Here is a 20,835-nt window from a genome sequence, read left to right on the forward strand (position 1 = left end):
TAGGCTACTCACTACCACATCTGGTTAATTTTTTAAATTTTTTGTAGGGACAAGGTCTCACTATGTTGCTCAAGCTGGTCTCAAACTCCAGAGCTTAAGCAATCCTTCCACCTCAGCCTCCTAAAGTACTGGGAATACAGTTGTAAGCCACTGCACCTGGCCAACAGTGAATATTTATATATATATAATCTTTGAATCTGATCACCTTCTTAGAACAAAAATCTAGAAGTATGATTTCTCAACTAAAGAAATTGAACATCTTTAAGACTCTTGATATAAGTTGAAAAATTGCTTTCCATTAACATACTAATTTATATGCCTCACCCATAATCTACAGTATATGAAAGTGCCCATCTAAACCATGTGTTTACAGGTCCATCTCCTTAAAGAGAGTGTAAGCTCCTGTAGGAGCTTATTTTCATGTTAGATTTATTCATTTTTGTATCCTGGCACCTACCACATGGTACATGCTAAATAAATAGTGACCAAACTGAATTACAGTATAATGACAAGACTGTTGTTTCCACCAAAAGAGAAACAGAAATCCTCATTAGGAACACATATGTCCTACCTCTGCTGCGGAAGCAAAGGAATCCGTGGATGCGATGCTCAAGGTGTCTCGCAGGCCAAAGTCTTCCACATTACCCTTCATGGTGATATCTGTATCTTTATCTTAAAAGTAAAAGGTGAAAAGTTCAGAAAGTGATGTTCCACATCATTGTGGTATTTCACATTCCATAGTTTGATTTTGATTTTTTCCCCCAGTCTTTATTTAGACTACTAGTGTCAAAAAGAAAACAGTAAGTATCCACTGTTTAACTGAATCTGAAACTCTGACAAGTAGGGGAGACAATGTTACAAAGCAAATATTCATTGTTAATTTAAAAAGGAATTAAGCTTAATTTTTTATTAAAAGGGCTTTTTAGTACATTATAACCAGAGTTGGATTATCTACTATACATGGTGAAGTCAGCATATATCACAGCTAGTTTGAAACAGAGCAATTTATTTGCAAGTGGTCTTGCCCAAATTAGAAGAACTTGTAGGTTCATTCAAATCAACTATATTATTAACATAAAATATCCAGCCTGTCACTTGTGATAAGCTGATCAATTAAAACAATTCACAGCCGGGTGCAGTGGCTCACACCTGTAATCCCAGCACTCTGGGAGGCTGAGGCAGGCAGATCACCTGAGATCAGGAGTTCGAGACCAGCCTGGCCAACATGGTGAAACCCCGTCTCTACTAAAAAAATACAAAAATTAGCCAGGTGCGCACCTGTAGTCCTAGCTACTTGGGAGGCTGAGGCATGAGAATTGCTTGAACCCGGGAGGTGGAGGTTGCAGTAAGGCAAGATCACACCACTGCACTCCAGCCAGGGAGACAGATCAAGACTCCGTCTCAAAACAACAACAACAACAACAACAAACAATTCAAGAAGATATTTGTGACTTTTTCAGGCTTTAATGAGACCTACTTTAAAAACTGAATGGTCAAAAACAATCAGACCTAGGTCCTTGATGTTTACTCTGCTTACCTGAGGGTCAAATATAAATGCCCCCAAAATTTTAAAAGGTTGAAAAAGTTCAAATTCTTTGGAATGGTTAATCTCGCCCTATCAAGACAGGCTGTTAGCAATACTTGTCATTCGGAATGTGGGTATGAATATCCTCATGTACTGTTATCAGGAATCTAATTGTTAACATTAAATTTTCAAACAAATACTTTCCTTCTTACATATGTGACTATAATGGAGAAAACAAGTGATAAACTTCAAAATGTATCATAAGTATGAAAGAGCAAAGAATAAAACATATATAGATTTTTCTTATTTTGATTCTGAATCTGCCAAATTTGTCAGACACTATCTTCTTTAAAATGAAACCAGCTGGCTGAGGTAGCTCATGCCTGTAATCATCCCCGTGCTTTGGAAGGCTGAGGCAGGAGGATCACTTGAGTCCAGGAGTTTTGAGACCAGCCTGGGAAACACAGTGAGACCTTGTCCAAAAAAAAGAAAAAAAAAAATAGCCAGGTGTTGTGGCACATGCTCAGGAGGCTGAGGCAGGAAAACTGCTTGATTCCAGGAGTTTGAGGCTGCAGTGAGCTATGACTGCACCACTGTACTCCAGCCTGGATGTCAGAGTGAGACCTTGTCAAAAAAAAAAAAAAAGAAAGAAAAAAGAAAAGGAAGAAAGAGAGAGAGAGGGAGAGAAAGGAACAAAGAAAGAAAAGAAAAGAAAGAAAGCAGAAGTCTCCTTGGCTTTGATTCATCCAAATTTTCATTTCACAATTTTCCCAAAATTAAAATTTATTACCTCTACTAGAAATCTGTCAAATTCTGTTTAAAACCCTAAGTACCAAAAAACACAACTTCTGACTCTACCCAGGAAGTATGGGTTTTTTTTTTATTCAAAGCATCAATCTGGCTTCAATTAAATGTTTAAATCAAAAGTTGTACAATCAATTATATTCCAAGCTCTACTTGGAATATAATTCCTAGTATAGAATTCCTAGTATAGAAGAGAATATATTCTGCTTCTACCACAAGCAGAAGACAGAATAAGCCACAATTGGTACAAGGTTCATTCCCATTAAGCACCAAAAATAACCATACATGTAACATATTTTTTTCCTACTTTATGTTTGGTGAGATCAGACCTTACATTTTAAGTATTTACCTTCCAAGTTTAAATTATAATTGTTTTCAGATGACGTTTACATCAATCCTTTTAAAGTACCTAAAACTTTTCATCTTAAAAATCTTTCTACTACTAAATGACTATTAATGGGATAAAATCTGAGGTTAAATTATTCCATTATAAAAATATTTTAGAAATTTACATTTTTCCATTAAACTAGAGAATAAAACAACATAATTGTTTCACACTTATAAATAGCTATCAAACTGGTATTTTGGGACACTCAATTAGAAAAACTCCCATAATTCTCTTTTCAGTGCATATTAAGGCTTTTTAAACACAAATACACACAAACTGAGCTTTTATACAAAACTTAATCCTCGTGTACAACCTTCAAAGCGTTATTTTAATTATTTTCCTTTCTCAGTATTTCACAAAAAGAAATCACAGTTTTACAATTTTCATTACGTCATGGCATTATCAGAGTGGGATTAAATTTTATTTTATTTTATTATTTATTTATTTTGAGACAGAATTTTGCTCGTTGCCTAGGCTGGAGTGCAATGGCGCGACCTTGGCTCACCACAACCTCCACCTCCCAGATTCAAGCGATTCTCCTGCCTCAGCCTCCCGAGTAGCTGAGATTACAGGCATGTGCCACCACGCCCGGCTAATTTTGTATTTTTAGTAGAGACGGGGTTTCTCCATGTTGGTCAGGCTGGTCTCCAACTCCCAAACTCAGGTGACCCGCCCGCCTCCGCCTCCGCCTCCGCCTCCTAAAGTACTGGGATTACAGGTGTGAGAGCCACTGCACCCGGCCGAGAGTGGGATTAAATTTACAAGTCAATTAACTCTTGTTTCCATATGGCTTTTGCTATTTTCAGAGTAGAATACAGACATTTATCTAGTGTCACTTTACCTCTCAGACATTACCCATGTCTGATGTTAAAAGTCTGTTTTACTTTAGTCAACAATAACCAGCTATTCAATGTCATCCAGATCAGTTACCATACTTGTACTTTATTTTTTAAAAAATCTAACAAAGAAAAATGGCTCACTTCCAGAGGAATTAGAAGGATTTACTCATTAAATCCAAGTCCATAAACCATAGACTATACCTCTTATTTCAGTAATTGTTATGATTCCTGGAATGGCAGCTAAATGATTACGAAGAGAAATAATACATCTGTTTTTTAGATACGACAATAAAAAGTACAAAGAAAGAATCTTGGGCAATATCCCAAACTAACTGCTTTCATGCATCCAATTAAATTTTAAAATACTCTTTCTTAAAAGTGTCATAAACTCTTGGCCAGGCACAGTGGTTCACGCCTGTAATTCCAGCACTTTGGGAGGCTGAAGCAGGCAAATCTCTTAAGCCCAGGAGTTCAAAGCCAGCCTGGGCAATATGACAAAACCCTGTCTTTACAAAAAATTAGCTGGTGCAGTGGCACACACCTGTAGTCTCAGCTACTTGGGAGGCTAAGTGGGAGGATCACTTGAGTCTGGGAGGCAGAGGCTGCAGTGAGCCAAGATTGCACCACTGTATTCCAGCCTGGGTGACAGAGCAAGGGTCTGTCTCAAAACAAAACAAAACTAATAAAAAGTTTTATCAACTCGACTGTGGTACTGAAAGACAGTGACAGCATGGAAAACTGAAAACCAAAGGCAGCTGGGTGCAATGGCTCACGTCTGTAATCTCAACACTTTGGGAGGCTGAGGCGGGAGGATCACTTGAGCCCCAGGAGTTCAAGATCAGCCTGGGCAATAGAGAGAGACTCCAGCTCTACAAAAAATTTAAAAAGTTAGCAGGGCGTGGTGGTGCACACCTAAAGTTCCAGCTTCTCGGGAGGCTGATGCGGGAGAATCGCTTGAGCCCGTAAGTTCAAGGCTGCAGTGAGCCATGATCGTGTCACTACACTCCATCCTGGGTGACAGAATGATACTCTGTCTCTAAAAAAAAAAAGAAAAAAACCAAAGGCTTCATCTTAGTCAATATTTTCAGAAACTTCTGAATTTTTCTCAGCCAAAAAAAAAAAAATCCTAAAACCACAGGGAAATATCATTACACATCTACCAGAATCACTAAAATTGGTGGAAAATGGTTATTATTATTATTATTATTATTATTTTGGTCGAGGATGTACGGTCAGTGGAAACTCTCACACACCACTGGTGGAAACAACTGGCAGAACCACCTTGAAAAGTTTGGCATTACCTATGAAAGTTCAAGATGGCTTTCTCTATGACCTAGCAATTCTACCCTTGGGTGTGTTTTACAGAAATGCATGCTTATATGCATAAGAGTGTTCATAATAATACTGTTTATAATAGCCCCAAACTGGAAAAGAAACCAAATGTCCAAATATAGAATAAACAAACCGTAGTATATTCATACAATGAAATACTACACAACAATGAAAATAAATGAATTGCAGCTACATGCAGTAACATGGATCAATCTAACAATATGCTGAGTGAAGAATTACATGCAGAATTCATTCATAATGAAAAACTATTATTAAATTCACTCATGCAAAATTCAAAAACAGACAAAACTAAACACACTTAGTGATAAAATTATTTTTAAAAGCTAGAAGGTGACCGGGCGCAGTGGCGGATGCCTGTAATCCCAGCACTTTGGGAGGCCAAGGTGGGTGGATCACCTGAGGTCAGGAGTTCGAGATCAGCCTGGCCAACATGCCGAAACCATGCCTCTACAAAAAATACAAAAATTAGCCAGGTGTGGTGGCAGGCACCTGTAACCCCAGCCACTTAGGAGTCTGAGGCGCGAGAATTGCTTGAACCCAGGAGGTGGAGGCTGCAGTGAGCTGAGATCGCACCACTATACTCCAGCCTGGGTGACAGAGTGAGACGCTGTCTCTAAATAAAAAATAAATAAATAAATAAGATAGAAGGTAATTAGCCTGAGCATCAGGACAGCTGCACTCCAGCCTGGGTGACAGAGTGAGACTCTGTCTCAAAATAAATAAATAAATAAATAAATAAGCTAAAAGGTAATTAGCCTGAGCATCAGGACAGTTGCTCATTCTGCAGATGACTGGAAGGGATTACAAGAAGACCCATCTGGAAAGTTGGCAATGTTTTACATTTTGCTGTACATGATAGTTACATAAGAATGTGTGATAAATAATTGTACTTTTTTGTTTTGTGCACTTTCCTCTAAGGATTTAAATAGAAGGAAAGAAAAGAAAGCAATATCAACTATATGTCTTGGTCCCAAATAGCTGAGAGCAGAAAAGGCTCAATCAGAGCTTCAAAGGCAGGAGGAAGGAGGGTAAGACAATGAATGCTTTCTATATTTCAGTGTTGCCAATGATGCTGTAAATCATTACCAGACACGAATTTTATAACCTGATTGAGAAAGCATATATAATGATGCTAGATTCAAAAGTCAAAAGACTTGATGAGTGTTAAATATAACAGCAAATTGAAAATAATTTATTTGTACCCTGTAGTGAATACCAACAATAGTAGTAGTGTATAATGCCAAGTATATACCACTCATAACCTTTTTGCTCCAGCTCTGCAACCTTACTTTGCTATTTAGTGATTGGTTTAGAATTTTAAGTGGGAATGTTTAAGTGGGGATAACCAAACACTTTCAAGAAGGAGAAGACATGGAAACTAAGGAATGTCTGCTATTTAATCATAACAATAGAAGCGTGATGCAATTAATCAAAATAAACATTTATTTTTCACTCAGTACTTGCCAGATACCAAGTTACATGCTTTACATATATTACCTTATTTTCAATCCCCACAATAACCCTTTGATGAGGTAGATACTATTAGTTTTCTCATTTTATGTATCAGGAATCTAAGGCACAGAGAGGCCAAGTAGCTGCTACATACTTACACATCTAAGAAAGAGAATGGTAGTATTCAAACTCAGGTCATCTGATACCAGATGCTATGCTATAAAACTATGGAGCCCTGGTGTCCAATACAGTAGCTCCTAGTTACACGTGTCTATTAAACACATGAAATGAGATGTGCAGTAAGTATAAAATACATAATAGATTCTGAAGACTTAACAACAAAAAAGAGAAAACATCTTATTAAAACATACTGGGTTTAAGAAAATATATTATTAAAATTAATTTTATCTGTTTCTTTCGAGCCTTTAATGTGGCTATTAGAAATTTTAAAATTACATTTGTGGCTCACATTATATTTCTATTGGACATTGCTGTTAGAGCATTTGTTGTTCATATTTTCACTACAGTGCAAAGAGCTTACAAGTTCTTTAGAAGACTCAGATTCAGCTTATAGTTTTTGAGTCACTATTATGTGTCCAAGTAATACTAAGTGCTTTCACAGACTATTTTACTTGACATATGTAATCATTAGAGAAGAATAGCCTAATTATGTATACTGAGTTTTTGTAACTTGGGAAAAAAAGCCATTTTCTAATCAAATGGCTCCTCTATTGGTTTCCAAAGCTTTCCATTATCTCTGATTATCCTACCTATCCAATGTTCTTTTCTATTAATTACTTTAAAAAAAAGAAAAAAACTTACTGCTTTATCTGAGGGTATGTTGACCACATCCCCACTTGTCATTCAGTAATGTAATGGGTAAAAGCGTGGTTTCTGATTCAGCCAGCCAGCACCTGGATCCTGATCCTAAGATTTGCTACTTACCACCTACGTAAACTGAGGATAGCAATATTCATTTCCTAGAGTTGTTGCAAAAGTTAAATGAGATTTGTGGAGGCACAGTACTTGGTCCATCGTGAGTATAAAATAATTTTTTCTATTACTATCATTACCAAACGCATTTTTATTCAAGCCTCTGGTTCCTCCTGTTTCTACTCTACATATATCCTACTCTCCTTCTGCTCCCTTGCCCCATGCTACCCATAAGCACATTTTTTTTAATACTCAGTTCAAGTATTATCCCCTGTAAACATCCTCCAAAATTTATCTGATTTTTTGCTCCTATGTAAGGCAGTATAGCAAAAGCGTTAAAACCATGGGTTCTAGAGCTGAATTCCAATACTGACTCTGTTACTTATTAGCTGTGTAACCTTGAGTAAGTTTCTTATCTTCTCTGTTCCTCAATATTCCCATTTGTAATATAACTTGAGTGGAGAGACTTTACTTTCTTTCTTTTCCCTTTTTGTTTTTCCTGGTGGTTCGTACAGTTCTCGGGAGATTATTGAACACATAACAAACACTTACATATTTGTTCATGTAAACTAACACTTACTATTATAAATGGACCGTCCCCAGGACATGAAAATCTCTAGAGAGCCTATCATATACTTACTCTGGGTCATCTTGCCTATGACTTTAACTTGTTTTCAGAGCCCTGTTAAATTTCTTACGTTTCTTTCCTTTTTTTTTTTTTTTCTTTTTTCTGAAACTGAGTCTCGCTCTGTTGCCCAGGCTGGAGTGCAGTGGAGCGATCTTGGTTCACTGCAACCTCCACCTCCCAGGTTGAAGCCATTCTTGTGCCTCCGCCTCCCAAGTAGCCGGAATTAGAGGTGTGCACCACCACGCCTGGCTAATTTCTGTATTTTCAGTAGAGATGGGGTTTCACCATGTTGACCAGGCTGGTCTCAATCTCCTGACCTCAAGTGATCCACCCGGCTTGACCTCCCAAAGTGCTGGGATTACAGCTGTGAGCCACCACACCTGGCTTATTTCTTATGTTTCTAATAGTCAGCCCTAAATTAACTAAACTTATACTACTATCTTGTAAACCTGAAATATGCAGCTTACACTCCTTAATGAATGATAATGAACATCAGAAGTTCATTTTAAAAGGCTTTCCCCAAACTGGTTGATTGTACATTAAATTTAAAATACTCTGTAAATTACCACACTGGCTCTCAGTGAAGTAGCTCTTTTTTATTTTTGGTAACATTTTAAAATAAGTAAATCTAAAATTAAAAAAAATTTAAACTGTCTCAATCACCCAGAACTTTTAAAGCATTCACTGTACACAGATATCAACGATGATATTCTTTGGAAGTACATTAAAACCATAATGTTTACTCTTAACTCAATTGTCACATATTCTAGGCCAAAAATCTGACTGGATTCAAGCCTTACCCTTCTTTCACAATCTCATAATTCACATATTACTTGAGTTTTTTTCCAAAGCAGGATTTGCTTTAAAAGTTTTAAAGAAAACTAGAAGTCCTGGAACTTGGAATTTCAGGCCTGGATCTATTTCCTTAGACCAATCCAAGTGGGTTTTCTACATTTCACTTTTGCCATCCCTAGGCACATTCTATTTTCTGTCACTTAGAAAACACTGGGTCTATTTTAACCTCAGCAGATTCTAGTAGAGATTCCAAAGATGCCACTCTTCTTTTAAAATCCAGGCTGTCCACTGCAGATTTTATAACAGGAGCAACAAGAGGAAGCCTGCCAATTGTCTGAATGTCATCTGACTTCTATGTCAACAGCTTTTCTCCAGGTGATATTCAGCAGTTAAAATATGACTTGGAACCTTGTCCTTTCTATGCTTTTATTAACAACGGAAAAGCTTCTGCTGTCGACAAGATGAGCTATTTTCCAAACAGAGTCTGTTATAATTTGTTTAAATAATCAAGTCTAGGAAATCACTGCTGCTCTTTGTTTATTCTGTATGACTATCTGCCCATACATACTGTGGATAATTTTTATTTTCTGATTTGTTTTAAAATGCTACAGTATAATTTGAGAGAAAGAACAAAGTTGAATATAAAAATCAGAAACAACATAATTTCAGAAAGTGAAAAACTAAGAGAGTAATGATATTTTCTTGATTTTTAACCTCAATGTGCCTCAATATTGAAAAAAGAAACAATAAAATCCACTGAAACAAAAGAAAAGAGAACTTGGGGCAGGTGCAGTGGCTCATGCCTGCAATTCTGGTGCTTTGGGAGGCTGAGGCGGGAGGACCACTTGACCCCAAGAGTTCAAGATCAGCCCAAGCAACATACCGAAATCCCATCTCTATATAAAATAAAAACATTAGCCAGGCATGGTTGTGTGCACAGTGTAGTCCAGCTATTCAGGAGACTGAGGCAGGAGGATCACTTGAGCCTAGGAGTTTGAGGCTGCAGTGAGTTAGGATCACGCCACTGCGCTCCAGCCTGGACAACAGAGTGAGACCCTGTTCCTCTAAAAAAGAAAAAAAAAGTTATATATGATGAGGTGGTGGGAATAATAAAAAAAAGAAAAAAGGAGAACTTGTCAAAGTTCTTGATTTGTGATGACGTATAAAGTTTCACCCATGTGAAATAATATATGTACAAAACGGCCTGATATTACCCAAAAGAAGATTTCCACAATAGTTGTCTCTGGCATTCCCTATTTATCAAAATTTTTATATACTATGATTGACCAACACAACAACTGTGATTCCTAACTGGGAAGTACAGCTGCCAATGCAAAGTGAGTAACACAAGGAAAGGGAATGGGAACCATTCAAACACTGTAGAAGAGTAACAGCATTTTCTACACCCTCCCCTCTTTTGTTTAAAGAAGAAAGAAGTGACTAGATTAACCCAAACTGGAGCAAGAAGTCATTTAAGATTAGGTCTGCAGTTACAGAGACTTGAGCAGGGCCACGAGGTACAACTGGTCATTCTGTATGTTACACAAAGGTCCCCTGCCACAGGAATAAGTCGGGGCAGAAATCCAGCCCAAATGCTAGACCTGCATCTTCCTGAAGGAAAGTGGACCTTCTTCTTGGCACAAAGGTCCCCTCCCAAGGGGCTTACATGGATGGCCCTTTGTCTAAATCACATAAAGGCCTTATATGGGCAGTGATGGTCCTGGACATAGAAATCCAAGCTGTTAAGACATAACTTCAATACAAAACAGGCAAAGGCAAGCACCAGAAATTTCTCATGTTTCTGGGACCCCAACAATTTTCATTATATTGCTTTCTTCTCTGAACCTACTTTAACTTGTATAATACCAGTTAGATTTCATTTTGTGTTATTACTAAACCCTTTAAAAATAAGATTATGAGCCTTACACATGGGAGGAAATTACTAAGCCAAATTTCTCATATGTTGTACAATGTGTACTCTGTATATTTAGACGTCTGAGTATACAACTTAAGCTGGCAATTCATATCATTCCCTAAAAATAAACCCTCAGGGAGTTTATCCTCCAACCACAATGATTCTGCAGGAATGGGAGAGGACAAGGTCTCAGAGCTTCAACTTGGGGCTGACATTTGATGTAAGATGTTAGGCTGAGGTATTTCCTCTTGTTGCCAAGTTCATTCAGTATTTCTAAATGTTCTATCTGGCTGCTTACCAAAAAAGAAGAATAACATCTCTCTAGTGGTCAAGAGGTTCTACTTGACAGCTTTTCCTATGCTCTGCCAGAGAATTTGTGCAGTCAGTAATAAGCTGGCAAAATCTCTAATTTTCCCTTAAAGGATGTCTCACTGACTCAATAAAATCTTATAAATGAGCAGCAACAAAAATGGATAAAATATTTAAACTGTGCCAGCCATACTTCCAGACTTCTTCAAACTCATAAATTTGATTATGACTTCTTATAATCCTCAATGGCTCCCTTTCGTCTAAAGGTACAAAGCAAGGACCTTCATAATTTATGTCCTGCCCAGCTTTCTAGGTTCATCTCCTACCACTCCCCACCTATATTGTGTTTCCAAAACATATCAAAGAACTTGTAGTTCCCTAAACAGGCTCCACTCTGCACCTTGATCCATGTTCTTCCCTCTGCTAGGAATGCTCTTTTCTCAACTGTCTCCCTAGCAGACCATCTTTCTTTAAGTGTCACTCCTCCTGTGAAACGTTCCCATGAGCCCCGCTCCATGAATAATCACATGCTTTTCCTTGGTGTTCCCATAGCACTTTATAAACATGTTATTATGTACTTACTCCACTGTCTGTGTATTTTTTAATGCCTGTTTCCAAAACTAGACTCTGCATTGCCTAAAGGCAGAGATGAAATCTTCATCTTTATTTCTCCAGTGTCTTATACCATGTTTGACATATACTAGGAAATTAAATGTTTGCTAAATAAATATTACAGACCCAAGATTCTGTGAGCTCATTCTGTAAAAACATAGATTAGGAAGATGCCTAAACACTTATCTGAAATATGTGAAGCAATGCTTTCAATAAAGCCACAAAAATTCCTGGTTTAAGATCTAAATCTGTTCCTACACATCAATATAAAAGAATCTCAAAGCCCTCTGTTTCAGCCACAAAAATAACATTTATCACACAGGCTTCAGTGTTGCCTGCTAATACTACTACTGTACATATATACTACTCTTCACAGGAAGTGTAACTACACAAAATATGATGCCCAATTAATTTTAGAAGGAAATGGAATTAGAGATTAATAAGTTGGAACTTTATTCATTTAAACCATACCAACTATATAATGTCCCCAAGAAACTGTGGACAAGATACATCTGTTGTTAATCGGGTTTACTTTTTTGGTGTTGTTTTGTTTTGAGACAAGGTCTTGCAGCCTAAACTTCCTGGGCTTAAGCGATCCTCCCACCTCACACCCAGTTTATTTCTAAACTGGCATTAAATCCAGCAATTTATTCCTGCCCAAATAGTCTAACCAAAGTGTGTAAAGAATAATGTTAATTCCTGAATCTACTGTTACAAAAATAAACTTCCAAAGCATGTAATCACAAACATTCGTCATGATATGACAGTAACAGAAGTCTCCTAAAGTATAAGTTATTCCTGGTTTTAGAGATTGGTAGGATCCCACATTTTGGTGGAAGATGAATGAGAGATTGGTAGAGTATCTCTCAGTTGTTGTGGCCAACTGAAGCCTAATTTTTACCAAAATAATTCAGATAATAAAATTTCTGTTTATTATAAAATAAATATATATTTTTATTGTGTGATATTTGAAATGTATAAAAATTACCTACATAGCATAGACATGTTTCTGGACTCAAAATAATAAAACAAACATTTTTGCATTTGCCACCCATTTATAGCCACTTTTCAAAGCTTACAAAATTACTTGTTTATTAAGGAAAGTAACACTATCATGCAGAAATACACTGTACATATCTTCTTAAGTGAAACTCGAGTTCCCAAATAAATTTCATAGATATTCAGATATTGCAGCAAAAAACAGCTGCAGATAACTAAAGAATTAACCCATATGTCCCAAACAAGATCTGTTTACTTTCAAGTTCTTATCTTAGGCTCTTAAACAGGCTGAGGGCACATCAATTGTGAGGTATGGGAAGAAATGGAAGTGGAGAGGAAAAGTTAAAGAAGGATCTTCTACTTTGTGGATGGAGGTTAGGCTCTGAGTCTAATTGCTCGGTATTGAAGAATATACTAACTTATATTGCTTTTTAACTGCTCCATAAGTGTAAGTGTTCGTTACCCCATCAGACTACAAGCAACCTGAAAATAGGCACATTAGCCCTTATTTCATCTGAATTTCATCACATGCTTCAGAGTTGTGTTTAAGTATTTGTTTGCTGTGTAAGGTACACAGCAAATAAATAAATACTTAAAAACTGATTTTTAACCTATATCTGCTTTAAAGTCTCCATGTGTATCTCTGCCATTAATGCTCCTTTACCTTAATGAGAGGCTATAGCCACAGGGAAATATAGTCTTTGATTCTGTATAGTGGGCCAGCTGACTTATGGTCCTCTTTCTGACACAGCTCTCTTCAGACATAAAAAGATTATAACACTCTACCCAAAGCGGTGAGATAGGGCAGGGGTGCGGGGAAGGGGGTGCGGAAGAGGGATGAAAGAATACGTGGTGAAAAGATGAAATAAAAATAAACGTGTTATCATTCCCAGATAATATGTGGTCTAAATAAAAACTCCAAAAGAACCTATGTCAAATTACTGGTATTACAACTAATAAGAGTTCACAAGAGTTGTTAATATTCAAATGCAAAAACCTACATTTAAGATCCCAGCAATGACAAATTAGAAAATGTAAACTAAAAAGATAACCACTTATAATGACAATGAAACTGTAAGGGACTTAGGAAAAAAGACATATAAGACATTTATGAAGAAGATTATAAAACATTATGAAAGATATAAATGAAGACCTAAGAACCATACCATGTTCACAGATATAAAGGTTACTATTATGAAAATGTAAATTTGCCTACAGCTGACCTATAAATACAATATAATAATCAAAATCCCAAGAGGGTTTTTCATGAAACTTGACAAGCTGTCCTAAACTTCACATGGAAAAGCAAAGGGCTAAGAATAGTCATGACAAGTCTCAAAAAGCCCCACAGTGAATGGACTCACCCTGCCAAGTGTCAAGATTTATTATAAAGCTATATAAAGCTACAGTAATTAAGACACTGTGAAACCAATGCAGGAAACAGATTAACAGAACAAAATAGAGAGCCCAGAAAAGACACACAGAAAGAGACCTGACATATGACGGTGGGGGGGTGGGGGGGCTTTGCAAATCAGTCAGAAAAGAATATATTATTCAAAGAGAGGTGCTGAGGCAATTACCTATCCAAACATTAAAAACAAAACAATAAAATACATTTTAAAAAACTTCTATGGCCGGGCGCAGTGGGTCACGCCTGTAATCTCAGGACTTTGGGAGGCCGAGATGGGAGGATCACTTGAGATCAGGAGTTCAAGATCAGCCTGGCCAACATGGTGAAACCCCGTCTCTACTAAAAATACGAAAAAATTAGCTGGGCGTGGTGGCAGGTGCCTGTAGTCCCAGCTACTAGGAAGGCTGAGGCACGAGAATCACTTGAACCTAGGAGGTGAAGGTTGCAGTGAGCTGAGATCGCGCTGCGGCACTCCAGCCTAGGTGACAGAACGAGACTCTGTCTCAAAACAAACAAACAAAACTTCTAGAAGATTTTTTAAGGGACAGGGTCTCACTCTGTTACCAAGGCTGAAGTGCAGTGGTGCCATCCTAGCTCACTACAGCTTCAAACTCCCAGGCTCAAAAGATCCTGCTATCTCAGCCTCCCAAGTAGCTGAGACAACAGGCATATACACGCATGCCACCACACCCAGCTAATTACTTTTATAAAATTAATTATTCTACTTATTTTTTTGTAGAGACAGGGTCTTACTACATTGCCCAGGCTGGTCTCAAACTCTTGGCCTCAAGCAATCCTCCCACCTTGGCCTCCCAAAGTGCTGGGATTACATGCATGAGCCACCATACCTGACCAAATTCTAGAAGAATAAAGACCTAAATATGAAAAACAAAGCTTAAACACTTTCCAAGGAAAATACAAAAGAATTATCTTTGTCCCTCTAAACAATACATAGAAAGCACAAACCATATAAGAAAGAATGAAAAATGTGATGACATTAAAATTAAATATCTGGGACCAGGTACAATGGCTCATGCCTGTAATCCCAGCACTTTGGGAGGCTGAGGCAGGAGGACCACTTGAGCCCAGGAGTTCGAGCCCAGCCTGTGAAATACAGGAAGACTCCCATGTCTACAAAAAATACAAAAAAAATTAGCTGGGTGGGGTGGAACATGCCTGTAGTCCAAGCTACTTGGAAGGCTGAGGTGGGAGGATCCCTTGAGCCCAGTAGTTCAAGGCTATAGTAAGCTATGCTCACACCACTGCACTCCAGCCTGGGTGACAGAGTGAGACCCTGTCTCAAATTTTTAAAAAGAAAAAACAAAAAGACAAACAGACTTACTGGCAGTAGTACTTTATATATTTGAGGCTTAAAATAAAATACACATGAACCATACATTATATTTTCCTCATGTACTTAAAAAATTAGTTTTAAATTTCTACTTCACTAAAAATAAAGTTCTGTATTTAATAAGCTGAAATTATAACATTTACTTAAATTTATTGCAAAAAACATTAATGTTACCCATCTTGTCTATCCATCCAAATATCTATCATTCAGATATTACCTGCAGGGCCTCGTAAGCAGAAATGCACATGAGAATCACCTGCTGAACTAGGAAATACAAACCCAAAGCTTCATGTCCCAACCCCAAAGTTTCAATTTCAGTAGGTCTAGAGCAAAACCTATGAAGGTGATTCTGATAAACATCATAGAAGACCCACAGACCTACTACTATCTATACTACATTCAAACCAGTTTCAGACACTGAATAGAATTAAGTATGTCTTCTGCCCACAAGGAGTTTAAGGTTTAGCATAACACACTGGATATGTACATAAATAATTATAATGTATTGTCAAGAGTAATCAATGTCACAAAGGAAACCATTAAACCTCCCCACCCACCTTTATTTTATTTATTTATTTATTTATTTATTTATTTATAAGACAAAGTCTCACTCTGTTGCCCAGGCTGGAGTGCAGTGGCCCAATCTTGGTTCACTGCAGCCTCCTCCTCCTGGGTTCAAGCTATACTCCTACCTCAGCCTCCCAAGTAGCTGGGACCACAGATGCGCACCACCACACCCAGCTAATTTTTGTATCCCACCTTCATATTTCATATAGGACTTCTACTCCAATCTCCAAGAAGCAGCTATTCTGGTTTTACATTTTAAGTTGCTCCCTTCACCTCTTCAATTGCTCCTCCCCATGGGAAGAGTAACTTGGCTAATGCTGAGAACCTGCATGCAATTAACCAGGTAGAGGAAAATAAGATAAAATTAATGCTCACTAGTTCTTGGTGTGTACTAGTTCACTCTCCTTCACAGACTTTCTAGAGAAAGGTCAGGGTCTGCAAACCCATCCTCACTTTTGCTCTGGATCTCACTCCTTCTGAGCTGGACAAAGTGTTGGCAGAAATCGTAAGGCAGGCAGGGAATCTCTACACAGCTGGCTGGGTAAGTATGTTGTTAATTTGCTCTGTATTCTCTTCTCCAGATAATTTTTTATTTTATTTTATTTTATTTTTTGAGACAGGGTCTCACTCTGTCACCCAAGCTGGAGTGCGGTGGTGTGATCATAGCTCACTGCGGCCTCGATCTCCAAGACTCAAGCAACCCTCCCCACTCAGCCTCCCAAGTAGCTGAGACTACAGGCGTGAGTCAACACACCCAGCTTCCAGAGAATTTTTTTGAGGGGAAAGGAAGAAGTTGTAAAAATCCTTAACACATTGTCTAATCTGGCTATTAAGAAAAAAAGTTTAGGTCAGGCGTGGTAGCCGGGAGGCTAAGACAGGACAATCACTTGAACTCAGGAGGCAGTGAGCTGAGATCGTGCCACTGCACTCCAGCTGGGCCACAGAGCAAAACACCATCTCAAAAAAAAAAAGGCTCTTTTTGGCCAGGTGCAGTGGCTCATGCCTGTAATTCCAGCACTTTGGGAGGCCCAGCTGAGTGGATCATCTGAGGTCAGGAGCTTGAGACCAGCCTGGCCAACATGGTGAAATCCCATTTCAGCTAAATATACAAAAAAATTAGCTGGGCGTGCTGGCAGGCGCTTTTAATCCCAGTTACTCGGGAGGCTGAGGCAGAAGAATCACTTGAACCCAGGAGGCAGAGGTTGCAGTGAGCCAAGAATGTGCCACTGCACTCCAGCCTGGGCAACAGAACAAGACTCCATCTCAGAAAAAAAAAAAAAGGCTCTTTTTGTGTTCTTAATTTATTCAGAATCCAGACCTGGCATGGTGGCTCATGTCTGTAATCCCAGCACTTTGGGATGCCAAGGAAGAAGGATTGCCTGAGCCCAGGAGCTCGAGACCAGCCTGGCAACATAGTGAGATCCTGTCTCTACAAAAAATTAGAAAATTAGCTAGTCATGGTAGTTCACGCCTGTAGTCCCAGGTACTCAGGAAGCTGAAATGGGAGAATCACTTGGACCCAGGAAGTTGAGGCTGTGGTGAGCCATGATCGCACCATTGAATTCTAGCCCAAGCAACAGAGCAAGACCCTGTCTCAAATAATAATAATAATAAATAATAATAGGATATGCCAGCAAGAGGCAGTATATCCATTATCATTTTTTATTTTCCTCCTATGCATGACAAGGTCAGAGATGAGGGAAAATCAGTAATCTTAGCTACATCTAGAATAATTATTTTTTCAAGCCCTTCAGATAATTTCTAACCCGGAAAAAGGTAGATTTATAAAGAGCACCTTTTTTTACTTTACCAAAAAATGAGTTTAAACATGGCTTACCTTGTTTCATTAAATACAAATTTATATTACTATGAGAAAAATCAAATTAATTCCCAGAAAAAAAGAATGTTGTCTGCAGAATTGACTAACAATATCATTGTAAAACAACTTATGAACATGTGACATCCTCCTATCTATAACTATGAAATTTTAAAACCAGCTTAGAACAGGCCTCTTTAAACTGCTAGACTATAATTATAATAATGAATAGATAAGTGTTTACCATGTGCCTATGCTAAATATGTTATGTAATCTCACTTAATCCTCACAGTTCTATGAAGTTGATCCTAATATACTCCTACACATTACAGATGAAAAAGCTGAGTCTAAGCAAAGTCAAGGCTTGCTTAATGTCTCGGCTAGCAAGAGGGGTAGAGCCAGGATTTGAACCCATGCTTGTTTGACTCCAAAGCCCATATTCTTAATTACTAAGTTATATTATGTATAATTGAAATCATATTGGAGGTTTTCGTTAAGCCTTCAGAAGTTACAAAAAAATAGTTTATCAATTATAATTTAACAATCTCTGAAAATAGAAGCTACAAATAAACATAAACATAACACTTCCAGATACTTTTAGCTAGAAGAACTTGCACAATAATGGAAATTTACAGTAATGTTATTTCATGTCTTCTCCGCATAACTTCCACGTTCTTTCTCATTCTGAGTTACAGTACCAGGTGCATACAAAGCCTGCCAGCAAGTGTTGACTTATATTTAACTCCCAGTGCTGCAAGTAGCAACACAGAATGGCACCTGAGTCACAGGCATCCAACATGTAGATAAAACGTGCTGCCCTCTAGTGATTTCAACATCTCACATTCAGCACTAAATGGTCTTATAAGTGAATAAGGAAAACGTTTTCATTTTTAGAGAACTAACTCAAATCTTCATTTCATTTGTTTGTGATTGCACAACTCCTATATTCCTATAAGAGAAACAGAACAGGGCCAGGCATCGTGGCTCATGCTGTAATCTCAGCACTTTGGGAGGCTGAGGCAGGCAGATCACTTGAGGCCAGAAGTTCGAGACCAGCCTGCCAACATGGTGAAACCCCGCCTCAACTAAAAATACAGAAATTAGCCAGGTGTGGTGGGGCACGACTGTAGTCCCCAGCGCACCTGCAGTCTCAGCTACTTGGGAGGCTGAGGCAAGAGAATCACTTGAACCCTGGAGGCGGAGGTTGCAGTGAGCCAAGATCATGCCACTGCACTCCAGGCTGGGCATCAGAGCAAGGCCCTATCTCAAAAAAAAAAAAAAAGAGGAATAGAACAAATAACTATTGTTTAAGCCTGCTGTATTAAACTCTTGGTGCACTAGCACTTAGAAATGCATGCAATAATGATTCATTAATTCAGGATGGTTAAGGAAATGCAGCATGGAACATGGCAAACAATAAATTATAGAATATGGAGTGGGTTATATTTTATGGGTGGAATTCATTCCTTAAAACATAATTCAAACCCTGCCTAATGCAAAGCTATTTTCTTATCATAGGAAACATTGTAAAGATGGCTTGAAATACAACTACTGTGCTATATTTCTTTTTGCAGGCATACTTTTAAACCACAATAATTATAATAAAATCTGTGTTTATGCTTTTAAAACACAAAATATTACTAGTAAACCATTTTGTATCAGTATTACCTCCTTCCAAAATATCAAAAATATTTCCTATTTTAATTATTTTTAGAGACTGAGTCTCACTGTTTCTCAGGCTGAAGTACAATGGCCCAATCGTAACTCACTGCAGCCTCGAATGCCTAGGCTCAAGGGATTCTCCTGCCTCAGCCTCCTGACTAGCTAGAACTACATGCACACACCACCATTCCTGGCTTAAATTTTTTTATAGAGACGGGGATCTCGCTATGTTGTCCAGACTGGGTCTTGAACTCCTGGTCTCAAGCAACCCTCCTGCCTCAGCCTCCCAAGTGCTGGGATTACAGACAGGCATGAGCTACCACACCCAGCCTGTTTTCTATTTTAACACAGATGACAGCACAGCTTAGGAATGCATTTGAATGTTTGCAATTTTAGAGCCAGGTTGTCGGAAGTTTTTCATTTTAAAAATAAAAGTCCTCCTATTTTAATACTGCTCTTTTATTTTCTCAGCATTAGTTCTAATATTTCCAGCATGTTTGCTGCTAAATTAACAGAAATGTCAGATCTTCTTTTCAGTATTTATCATATTTAATGGCTTCTTGGATGGCAATGTTACGGAATAGAAAATAGATTTAAAATTTAACCAAAGTAAAAACAACAACACAACCAAATCACTTGCAGAAGTTCCCATGCGTATAAACAACAGTATGGTTTATAGGCTATTCACAAAGGATAGTTAATATTTCTGGTTACCAGCTGAGGTGTCACGACCTATGTGGCAACAGAGAAACAGAGTTTAGAATTCAACAGGCCCACCAGCTTTGAAACTAAGTGATTCTTTAAAGAACTTTTTAAAAATTTTGTCCAGCCTAGACAACAAAGTGAGACCCCATCTCTACAAAAGAATTAAAAAATTAGCCAGGCACAGTGGCATGCATCTGCAGTCCTAGCTACTCAGGAGGCTGAGGCAGGGGGATTGCTTGAGCCCAGGAGTTTGAGCCTGCAGTGACCTATGACTGTGGCAATGCATTGAAGCCTAGGAGACAAAGCAAGACCCTGTCTCTAAAAACCAAAAAACCCAAAACAAAAATTTGGGATTTGCATTCAATTTAACATGAAATGCTATTCTGCACTATTTCAAATTCATGAAAATCTACTTACTTAAGCTTAGCTTAACACCATCCACAGTGTATTTTTAACTCCTTTATTGAAGTATAATTTACATACCACAAAATTCTCCCCCTTTAAGTGTGCAATGTGTTTTAGTTTTAAATGTATAGAGCTGTGCAATGGTTACCATATCCAGTGTTAGAACCATACTATATGTTTTTCAAAATCTATGTTATTAACTTCATCTACCAAAAGTAACCCCAAATAATTCACAATACTGATAACTCAGAAGTTTTTTGGATCTGCTATTTAAAAAAAAAAGGAGAATAGACATCATTTATTTTCAATAAATTCATTGTTATCTACAAAGAAAAATGCTGAAAGAATCATGCTGGGCCGGGCGTG

The 20,835-nt window shown here is 37.9% G+C and overlaps 1 protein-coding gene across 8 annotated transcripts in view; it reads right to left on the reverse strand.

Moving 5' to 3' along the window:
- Positions 1 to 20,835, reverse strand: part of MIGA1 (mitoguardin 1) — a 96,627-nt gene that overhangs the window by 33,321 nt on the left and 42,471 nt on the right. For all 8 annotated transcript variants that reach the window (XM_055117098.2, XM_008959923.4, XM_008959925.4 and 5 more), the window contains exon 8: positions 572 to 672. In XM_055117098.2, coding sequence (XP_054973073.2) covers positions 572 to 672 — 101 coding nt within the window. The remainder of the gene's footprint in view (positions 1 to 571; positions 673 to 20,835) is intronic.

The sequence above is a fragment of the Pan paniscus genome, chromosome 1 (genome assembly GCF_029289425.2).
Source record: "Pan paniscus chromosome 1, NHGRI_mPanPan1-v2.0_pri, whole genome shotgun sequence".
Classification (NCBI taxonomy): Eukaryota; Metazoa; Chordata; class Mammalia; order Primates; family Hominidae; genus Pan; species Pan paniscus.